Here is a 12,198-nt window from a genome sequence, read left to right on the forward strand (position 1 = left end):
CGGCCCCCTCAGGCTCCGGTGACTAGTGATTACATCCCAAATGTGAAAACTGTCCTGTCACACAGAAGAATTCCCGTACCGAAAACCCAAATATTGCTGAACAAATGCTTTTTTATACGAGATTTGGGCAGTTTTCTGTACGGTAATTTTCGTGCGACAGGAGATCCGCGCGAGTGAATTTGTAGCGGCGGTTATGCTGGTAGCGATTCACATTTGGGATGTAATCACCGAACCATCAATTAAAAAGACGGTAATTGGATTATTAGTCACATTGCGATCGTCCAGAAGACATTTTTTGCCATGAAAATCGCGAATTAGTATTATAGTTATCGTTAGTATGATGGACTTTTCGGCTGCCAGATGTTCCGTTAAAGAGATATTAGTTAATTTTGGGCGAGCGCTTTGTGACCAATAATCACCGAACCTAACGGCTACGTCCGTACTACCGATATCTATACTCGATAGATACGAAATTTTCCATATCCAGTTGCCATATTGCAACCTGTGGTTGCTATATGGGAACTAGTTATGGCAAATTTCGAAAATATCGGGTGTAGATATCGGTAGTGTGGACGTAGCCAACAAGGGCTCGGTGATTACTGGTCACAAATTACTCGTTACAGAGTCACTAAAATCTCTATAACGGAACATCTGGCAGCCTAAAAGTCCATCATACTAACGATAACTATCATAGTAACGAGAACTTGAGTGCCAAATATTGTGTATTCGCGATTTTCATGGCAAAAATTGTCTTTGTGACCACCCCAATGTGACGAATAGTCCAATTACCGCCAACAAGACATGTGAAAAGTCTGCTGGTGTTGCCATCGTACAGGCAGTGGTCGTCGGGCCGGCCGGCGAGTGGCAAACTAGCGAGTGGCGTTAGTCGGTCGGTGGTGGCCACACCGGGCTCGGATTGACCTCAGGCTGCGGCCGCTGCGGCTGGAGCCTGCGCCCCGCCCCACCCCGCCTCACCCGCCCACCCACACGCCAGCGTCTTCGAGTCGCCCCACCGCTCGCGCTCGCAATTGCACTCGCCCGCGCCCGCGCCCGCGCCCCCCGCAGGTCAGTCCGCCACTCCGCCGCTTTTCGCCCCGCCCCACCCACCCACCCACCCACCCCACCCCACCCCACCCCGCCCCACAAATTGCAGACCGGTGATTGTCGTGCTGCAGGTCGCGCGACTGCAAGTGCAAGTACAATTGCATGTGTGCATCGTGCATCGTGCATCGTGCACCGTGCACCCGTGAAAGGGCGGCGCCACATACCGCATATCGATTATAGCGGGTTGGCTGTTTCGCTGTTTCGCTGTTTCGCTGTTCGCTCTTTCCCTTCAGTGTCTCCGGAGACGGCCCGGCGAGTGGACGCGCCCCGCCTCGCCCCCCCCCCCCCTTCCGCCGCTTCCCCCCCCGTTAATTCCGCCCCGAGGCCGAGTCGGCGGTGTCTGCAGTGTCTGCACTCGCCTGCAGGCCGTTTGCGAGCAACAAGCTGTTAGGGGCGTTGCGGATAAGCGACACTCGCCCTTATGCGCCCGTTCGTAACGTTCACTTTCGCATGCGCTCCTCGCCCAATAAGAATTCGGTTCGACCCGAACCCTCATTCGCCCCGTTTCGTCTATCGCTCTCGATTATTGCACTTTTTGTTGTTATCGATTTTCCCTACATTTCGATTCGCCGTGATGTAATTGCCAAAAATGTACTCTTATTTCGTGTGAAATTTCATTTTTGTACTAATTGATTCATGTTGAAAAACTGCCCTTAATTAATTGCGACCTCGTTTGACATATTTTTGTACGGAATTTATTTTAAATTGACAATATTTAAGATTGCATAATCCATAATTGTGTGTCGAAAAATTTTAATACTAATACGTTCGTATGGCATAGAATTCATGGCAAACATTTACGATATACATATATGTAGGGTTGCCAGATTTCTTCCAAGTCAAACCGGGACCCCCCCCCCCCCCCCCCAACCTGAAAAAATCAACAATATTAGACCACTTAGTCTATGTCTTTCATTTCCATTAAATCTCCATTAACGAGAATATTCGAGAATATAATTTAACTACCCATTTTTCCATTCCAATTTGGAGATTTTAATTTTCTTTTCAATATATTGTTTAATGGAACAAATTGATTGAACAATTATGTGTCATTTTTTATAATATTTTTCGTATATAAATATTCAACTAGTTTTTCAATTTCTAGCTACTCTGGTATTTTTTCCACACTCATCCAGGAAAAACGCAGAATATTTTTTTAATGTTATTGGCCATTGTTTCAAATAATCTGTCAATGTTTCATAAAATTTGCTACTTCTTCAATTTGTCCCTGAAATTGCTTAAAAGGTATGCATAATAGAAAATTTTTAAAACTGGGAATTTTGGGCGTCCCGAAAGGTTCAGTCGGAACACTGGGACAATCCCGATTAATCAGGACGCCTGGCAACCCTATGTATACACATATATAAACGAAAAGATCGTGTTTTTACATTTCATTAAATAATATATGCAATTTATTTTCAAATTATTTTACGTTATTCATAATAAATGTACATATTTTTATAATATACATTTTTTTTATTTTTGAAAAAAAAAAAGGTTTTATTCTTCAAAGCCTTTTCTTAATTTACTGTGGACCCCCAGCTTGCCTAATATTGAATTTTTCTAAACTTCAAATGTGGACACAATTCTTCCCATAGGTTTATGAATCTGCAAGTATACATATGTATATGAATCCCTGGAGGTCCATATGGACCATTTTAATGCTAATTTTTATAAAATTTTCATTCACAGTTGCAGTTACTGATATTTTTTCAACAATTATTCACGAAAGTAGTACACTTATTATTCATCGAAGTACAGTAAGTAGATGCAAACAATTTTCAGTACTTATTGGTTATACGGGCGTATATCTTTGAATGTTGAAATATCTGAAAATTAGGTACTTATTGGTTATACAGGCGCATCCGAGCATTATAAAATTATTTGGGAATTACTTTTTCGATTTTTATCGATATTATTCGTCAATCACCTAGAAGCCGTTCATATAAATTGCTGTGTATTTTTTTTGGTTATACTCCATGCTCGGATACGCCCGTTTAACCAATAAGTACCTAATTTTCAGATATTTCAACATTCAAAGATATACGTATTATACATGAAAATCGTTGCACTCGATAGAATAAAACGAAATTGTGGTTATTAAATATTTCTCAATTGGTTGTTTCCATTAGACGAAAATACATCCACATGACATAATTATGGATTTGAGCTCCTCAAAATAGCCTTTATAATTGTGACAGTCTGGCCTAACTATGTATTTCTTACCATTTTCAAATCACTATCTGGTACAACTGAAAGGCTCAATTATACTACTCCTTCATTCACACAAAGAATTTTTTTTAATTGACTTAAATTTATTCTGGGAATGAGCTAGCTCACATGTCCATGTTCATGGTCATCTTATTAAAAAAAAAAAGCTAAAACGCTAGGCTGACTTTTTTCATTTTTACCAATAATTGGATTTACACGCAACTATGTACTTAAATTTCGCACATGTAAATGATGACGAATTATGTACTTCATACTATTTGCAATTTTTTTTTAAACATAATTATTTTTTACTTACATATGTACACATGTGTGTATATTATTTGTTTTTGACGTGTCATGTATTTAATTAACATTATTATGAATTTTGATGTGTTTGTAAGTTGCTAGATCATGATCAACTAGCTGAGGAGAACCTCAGGCTAGTTTTGCAATCGTCATTTGACTTGATTTGTCTAAAATTTGCAATGTAACCTCTAATGGGTATACTGATAATGGGTTTTTAGAGTATTTTCATATGAGAAATTTCATAATATCTGAAGGCTTTTAAAAATGTATGGATGCACATATATTCAGGACCGCCGAGAGGGGGGTGAAGCTGGGGTTAAAGTTCCAGGGCCCGAACTACTTGGGGGCCCCGTGTTGTAACGTTTGACTGATCGATATTGATATTTTATATTATTCTACATAAAAATACATATATTTATTTAATGCTAAATGTTTATTATTTTTCGATCCACGCATTCTTTGTGTCCATGTAAAATCGTACCTGTTTGATATACTTTCTTATTCGATTATTTTAAAAATAGCATTAAACATATCGGTATTTTTCTGATAGACTTTTCTTAACTTAACATCGGTTATAGGAAGCGTCTTGCGTGCCACCCAAATCCATTGGCGTATGGTGTGCTAAAGGAGACATCTATGAAAAGAGTAAAAAGAAACAGCCTTTGATAAATAATAATTAATTCCTTATAAAGGACAATATCTCCAATGGGAGATATCCTCCCCAAAATGTAGCAACTATCAATCAAACAAACTAATAATGATCTTAGTTATATTTATATTAAAAAAAAAATTTTTTTTTTTTGGTTTGTTATATATTTGGGTATGAAATTATTTTTCGAAACAATTTAAACATCCATTTTATAAAATAAATGTGCATTAAAAAAAAAATTCTGTACATTACAAAAAAATTGTGTGCATTTTCTAAATGACGGATACAGATTGCATTAGAAACTTTGCTTTGATCATTGAAAAAAATATTTACTACAAAAAGCGGATGTTTGCTACTTAAATGTGTATTACAATGACCAAAATACGAACCGACAACGACCAACGCTTCTCTCTACTGGATTCCTTCGTTTTTACTCTTCGGCTTGCGACCTTCGACACCTACGACCTTGGCTTCGACTCTACGACCTGACATCATCATTCATATTCATACGTAATACGTAAACAAAAGTAAACACTTTTGACAGTTGTCAATAGCGGAACATAGCAAAGTTGCCACTTTTTGTATCTGATCTAATGCTAAAATCTATTTTTTCGAATGATCGTTTCATATTTTTTAATGGTCACTTTATAATGCCAAAATATTTTATTCGATTCACAATATGCACAATATTCATAGATTGTTTCATGCACCGAAAATAATGCAAATTTTTAATGCACAAACATTTTTTTTAAGATACAAAGTATTTACTAGTCTCAATGTACCGTTAAATCGTACCCATTGCTAATGATAGAAATTCGATCAAATTTAAAATGTTCTTTGTTCGTTTTATACGATTTTTTTAATCGTATATTAGACTATTCCCATCAATAATGCACTGTTTAATTATATGAATGACAGATAATGACCAGTCAATAGCCCTCATTCGCAACGAATCCGTGATGACATTTTTTGCAGCCACTTGGACTTGTATCGAAATAAGAACCAGGTTTAATGAAACGAGATCAGTAATTTGTGTTTTTTTTGTGCAATTGTGGATTAACATTGAGCGCTTGAGTATTATGTCATTTCTAATCGAAGATACGTGTACAAAAATAACGTGTTAAATAAATTAACAAATCGTTGGGCGTATTTAGCTGATCGAGTAATTTACTAATGGCTCTGAAATAGACACATTTTCATTTCTAAAAGACTAATTTAATTAGTTTGGTTGAAATAGTAAGTTTACATAATTGTTTTTGATAATTTGTAGCATTTTCGAGTGCTACGATTTTTAAAATATTCATAATGGTCGAAGTCTTCTTTAAATTCAGCCGTTACAATTGTGTCCGTCTGGGATTAGATTGTGTGCAGGAATGAATTGATTATGAAGTGAATCGATATATCTGTGCGACACTGATTTAAAACGACCCTTATGGATACATCGTTGTTTGTTACATACATGTATATGTGTATAAAATATAACTATATTTGTATTTAGTATATTATTACCATCACTAATCTCGATTATGCACAGTTCCACTTTAACATGCACTTAATTACATTACAAACTGGTTGTTATCGTTTTGAGTATCAGAGAATCCTATAGCTTATTATATATTCGATGATATGTTGCTAATTACCGGTTAAATGATTGACGCGAAAATAAATGGTTATCGAGTAATATTTTTCGTACTAAACATTTTGAATACGTAACATGATTTCAGTAAGCATTTGTAAATTTTATTGTTCCAGATCAGAATCTCGACGAGTCACAAAAGGAGGTTTGACGGAAGACTGTACTTTTGGATCTCAATATATTCGTGAAATCTCATATTAATAAATCATCATCATGACTACACCTTGCACTCGTTTTTCCGACAACTATGAACTCAAGGAGGAATTGGGGAAGGGAGCGTTCTCCGTCGTTAGAAGAAGTGTGCAGAAGTCCACCGGATTAGAGTTTGCTGCAAAAATTATCAACACCAGAAAACTCTCCCAACGCGACTTTGCAAAACTCGAAAGGGAAGCAAGAATATGCCGCAAACTGCAACACCCAAACATAGTCCGTCTCCACGATTCCATTCAAGAAGAGCACTACCATTATTTAGTGTTCGATCTAGTCACCGGTGGGGAACTCTTTGAAGACATTGTCGCCAGAGAATTCTACTCTGAGTCTGATGCTTCGCATTGTATTCAGCAAATTTTGGAATCCGTGCATCATTGCCATCATTACGGCGTTGTTCATCGCGATCTGAAACCTGAGAATTTACTGCTAGCGAGCAAAGCCAAGGGAGCTGCTGTAAAATTAGCTGATTTCGGTTTGGCAATCGAAGTTCAGGGTGATCAGCAAGCCTGGTTTGGCTTTGCTGGAACTCCTGGCTATCTATCGCCAGAGGTTCTCAAGAAGGAACCGTACGGAAAGCCAGTAGATATATGGGCTTGCGGAGTAATTTTATATATTTTACTTGTCGGCTATCCTCCTTTTTGGGATGAGGAGCAACATAGATTGTACAACCAAATAAAAGCCGGCGCTTACGAGTATCCATCGCCCGAATGGGACACTGTCACTCCGGAGGCGAAAAGCCTCATCAATCAGATGCTCACCGTGAGTCCTAACAAACGAATTACTGCATCCGAGGCTCTCAAACACCCATGGATCTGCCATCGGGAGAGGGTTGCTTCAGTCATGCACCGCCAGGAGACCGTGGACTGCCTCAAGAAATTCAATGCTCGTCGTAAGTTGAAAGGCGCCATTCTCACCACCATGTTGGCCACCCGTAATTTCTCCGGCCGCTCAATGATAGCCAAGAAAGGTGATGGCTCCCAGGTGAAAGAGTCCACCGATAGCAGCACCACTATCGAGGACGACGATGTCGACAAGGATAAAAAAGCTGGAGTCGATCGTTCGTGCACTGTTATCTCTAAAGAACACGACGATGAAATGGCTCTGAGTAAGGCTGACTCGTTTGGCAAGAACACTCGCTCAGCAGAAGGCAACTCGGCTCAATCGGCACGACGACAGGAGATCATCAAAATCACGGAACAACTCATAGATGCGATCAACAACGGGGATTTCGAAACATATGCTAAAATTTGTGACCCTCACATTACAGCGTTCGAGCCCGAAGCTCTGGGCAATCTGGTCGAAGGCATGGATTTCCACAAGTTCTACTTGGAGAATGTGCCCGGCAAGACCGCCAAGCCGATGAACACTACAATCTTGAATCCACACGTCCACTTGTTGGGTGAGGAAGCTGCGTGCATTGCATATGTGCGGTTGACGCAGTTCCTCGACGAGCACGGTCACCCCCACACCACTCAGACGCAGGAGACGCGCGTATGGCATAAACGTCAGGCCAAGTGGACCTCGGTCCATTTTCACCGCTCCTAATTCCCCCTCCTCTCACCTCCTATTGGACCGTTAGACTATCTTATTTATTCACCATGATACGGACAGGTTTCCATATTAGTCGACACACACCCACATATATTGTGTAGAATTGTGGATAAATTTAGAGAATGTCTGGTGTGAAATCATATCAAACCGATAGTCAGTGTCGAAAGCCTTCATTTGGAAACTCAGCTGAATACATTGCATCCTGTATGGTGAAAACTGATCCTGATACTTTTTATGATTATATTTATTAAAATCAATATATTTCGCACTCAAATCAAATGCACCTTTGGCTTTAGCGTGCTCAAACTCCTTTTTTGTAATACAGCAGCTGACAGCTCTGTCGCTGTGTTCCATGATCTTTGACTAATTTATACACACATATATATATATATATATATATATATATATATATATATATATATATAATATATATATATATATATATATATATATATATATATATATATATATATATATATATATATATATTCATATTTATACATTATTATGTATATAATGTGTTTGCGTGTGTGTGTATATGTTAATATATATATATATATATATATATATATATATATATATATATATATATATATATATATATATATATATATATATATATATAAATAGTATTTTTAATGTAATACAGATCTCTATCTAATATTTATTCGATGATGGTAGAAACCTACAGCCATGACTTAGGTTTAATTAAAATTCATTATTTATTTGTTTAAAAACTATCATCACCTCATACAGAACTGATTGACAATTAGAAATTTTTTAGGTCGCCTTTATACTCTTATGATTTAAGCATTAGTAATTTATTACCGCTTATATTTTGTACAGTTACTTTTTTTGAGATTTTCGTTTTCATGTTTTCTTTTATTATTTCGATTTTTGTAGTTTTAATTATTCGGGCTTTTCATCCGTCGCTAATATTTATATAACATGAAGTGCTTTATTGGTATTGTGTATAAAGTCAGTTTTTACAGAATCCAGTACTGAATATTATACAATTTTACATAATCTAAAAAAAAATGCATTCTGAAGTTTTTGAATATCATTTTCAGAGTTTATACATTATATTGGAATAGTAGATTTGTCACTTTGCCTTTTGCAGGTGTATGCTTTTTGCAGTTAAGATGATCTGATTTTTATACTATACATACATATTTATATAGTTGTTCTGATGCTTCATAGTTTATATTGACATATTATTGTGAGGTTTTTTTCTTGTTTGTTTTCTTGTGTGGTTAATAGTGATGATGTTGAAATTTTTCCCCCCTCGTTTTATGAATAATCGAAGTTACGGTCAACGAATGCCGAGCAAGTTTGGCTCACATGACCTGGAGGTACAACTATCAAGCTCAATATAGGACACAACTGAAACCATTTTATTATTTATTTATTTGCAGTGGCGCTTCAGTTGTCACTTTTTTCTAGATAGAAATACTTTAAGCACATTCTTTATTAAAAAAAAAAAAAAAACAATTTGTCTCTCTTTACATGTTATCTATAAATGTTTTTTGTCGTGCTTAAATTGTACACAAGGTGTTCTTAATCATGTTTTACTCTGTGGATTGTTATTAAATAAATAGCTCTTAAGGATTATTATTATATATTATTAACAAGTGATAATATGCAGTTATTGGCACTACGCACGTATACACACTACCAAGTGTCAACTTCGAGGAGGCATCTCCTCTAATCTGGATATATGTATTCTGCTTTGGACCTTGGCGTGTTTGTACTTCGATATCACCCTGCCTGTTGGGGATTTTTCAAGTTTATTTGGGAATATTACGACACGCATTCAACAGTATTCTAAGTCTAATTAATGATTTACTTGCCAAAAGAATCAAATAATCTATTTTAAAAGTATTATTATATTGAACTGTTATTTGTATATGTTATTTGTGCCATGCAGATTTAGTGCCAATAGCTGTATGGGTTGTCTTAAAAAAAAAAAAAACTGTCTAGTCTTTATTATTATGGCTATGTGAAGTGGATTTAGAGTTTAAGTATTAATCCTTTTTTTGTATTTTTCAGATCTTTACCTAATATTAATATATATAATATTTATAAAAAATGATGATAATGATGATGATGATGATGATGTGCTGGTGACTGCAGGGTTTAAGAGTTGTAGCTCTAGTGTGAGTGCGGTAACATCCGCGTGCCGGGAATCTCGGCAAGTCATCAAACGTTTGCTTTTTATTATCATATATGTAAAACCAAAAAATTGTTTATTGAGTCCTCGCCCTTAGGCCTAAATTTTTGGTCCGCAACTCAAAATCTTTTCAAATCGACACACTCGACTTTGTGTGAAAAATGGTTTTTTGAATATAAAAAAAGTGTAATTTGTTTATATTATTAAGGTTTTATTGTAGGTTGATATGTACGCATTTTTGCAAACCAATTTTGGCGCATTTTTTTGAGTCTGAACCTATACATGTGTTTTAATTGCAATATATTGTTAGTATTTATGACAATTTTTATTTATTTATATTATGATATACATTTTGTTGATACTTATATTGATTTTTTTTTTTAATCTTTGACATATATCAGTCCATCACTTTTGTGACGACTTTAATTAGTGTATAAGATCACGCCAGATGTATAGTCTTCTTTTTTGGTAGATATCTCTTAAAATCCATTGTCAGCATTTCTCTACTTCCGAATATAATATGTAATGAAATTATCTGTAATAAATTCTTTTGGTCTAACAAGTGACTTTTTAATACGAATTATACAATTCACCTTCACACACCGGCTTTCGTACTGCACTAATTTTAATTTGCAGCACTTACATGCGATTGGCAAGGGCGTTTAGGTCACATTGCACTGCATACGACCTCTATCGGGACCTACGCTTGAATTGTTGAACCCTGGCCAAACTGTTATACGTTTACTACGACTCTCATAATGTTCTTGTCTTGACTTTACACTTGTATGTATGTTCGATTACATTCAAACCTACCTCGAAACCGAGTCTCCTGCAACTTTTTCATTTCTATGCATGTGGATTTCTCCTGTAACCCTATTTTTCATGTATTTGTAAACTAAGCTATAACGTACGTATAAGTAAGTAGCACCCTTAGCTTTGTCAATACCCACTTTTATAAATTAAAACTAATTAAAAAATAAACAACATTCAATGAAAATGCACCACTTTTATTTTTAGAATTTGTTTTTATTAAACATTACATATAACCACTCATTGTACATAAGTTACATGCATATGTACATAAATTATAAAATTGAGTCATGTTAAAATGCAGCCACGCATAAGCATTAACTTTGAATTAATTTCAAAGATATATATATATATACATATGTACGTACATATATATTTCGATTATTTATCGATACATTAAAATAATATGAATTATATAAAACAATAATTCAGAATTAGGTGGCTTAACACGTTCAATCCGGCGTGTACCACCGGTGGCCACGCGGATAGTACTATAGCAGGCTATAATTTTACGGTTCCACTTCATTGAGCACCCCAACACTAAAATTCCTATAAAATTATAAAGATTTAGGGACAACTAAGATTGTACGCCGTCACGCGTAATTGGGTGCCGATACGCGTGACAGTGCCGCCACATGGGCAAATGTATGAAATCATGCGCCGGGCTGAATGTGTTGATTCATTTTCGTTTCAATGAATGTCTCAGGTACAAAAAGGTAAATTTACAATTCTTAAGTTATAATCAGGGCTGTGTAGTCAGAGTCGTAGCATTTCAAGCGGAGCCAGAGTTGTAAAAAATCAATTGAATCCTGACTCCTTTTTATTATTTTCTTTAATATGTATTACGGAATGTGTCAATTAGAGTCCAATTTTATTGCAGTAAATGCGATAATAAATTGAAATTAAATAATTTCCTTATAAAAATCATGAATTTAAATTACATTATTTATTTATTTATTACAGTTAAGGTAGTGACATTACAGATATACTGCAGGGCGTCAATATTATAAATAAAATCGTTAAATTGCACTATTTTGATGTGTTGTGGCCGAAACTGATTGTTTCCTTCGTCTCATCCTTTTTTTTATGAATGTTCTTACTTTTTATTTATACCTATTTCATTACCAATAATTCAGGCTTCATGTGAATTTTTAGTGATTTTTTTAATTACTTAAATTTTTTATGGGTACGATTTAATGTTGCATTAAAAAAAAAACTGCTCCTTAGAACGAATTATTTGCGCATTAAATTAATATATTTCTGTTAAGTAAAAAATATTACATTGAGCAATATTTTATTTGTAGTATGAAATAAAAAAAATTGTTTTGATCATTTAACAATCAAAATGTACAGCTAAAGGTAAAATTGAAAAATTCACATGATTTCAACTACAACAAATTAGCAGTTTAATCCACCAATTCTTAGCTCGCGAGTTACTTAGATAAAATACCTATTATATGGAGTGGGCCAAATTAGACGGTTGCCGATCCTATACGTGAGATATTTAATGCTCAGCGTTAATGCGCATTTCATCCGTTTTAAGTTATTTTA

At 35.6% G+C, this 12,198-nt stretch overlaps 1 protein-coding gene across 1 annotated transcript; it reads left to right on the forward strand.

The window, feature by feature from the left end:
• The first annotated feature begins 884 nt into the window (after positions 1 to 884).
• CaMKII (Calcium/calmodulin-dependent protein kinase II) lies at positions 885 to 7,943 on the forward strand. The gene is made up of 2 exons (XM_077439818.1): positions 885 to 1,065; positions 6,023 to 7,943. The coding sequence occupies exon 2, from the start codon at positions 6,120 to 6,122 to the stop codon at positions 7,659 to 7,661; it is 1,542 nt and encodes a 513-aa protein (XP_077295944.1). The 5' UTR covers positions 885 to 1,065; positions 6,023 to 6,119; the 3' UTR covers positions 7,662 to 7,943.
• Positions 7,944 to 12,198: the final 4,255 nt, after the last annotated feature.

The sequence above is a fragment of the Arctopsyche grandis genome, chromosome 1, assembly GCF_051622035.1.
Source record: "Arctopsyche grandis isolate Sample6627 chromosome 1, ASM5162203v2, whole genome shotgun sequence".
Classification (NCBI taxonomy): Eukaryota; Metazoa; Arthropoda; class Insecta; order Trichoptera; family Hydropsychidae; genus Arctopsyche; species Arctopsyche grandis.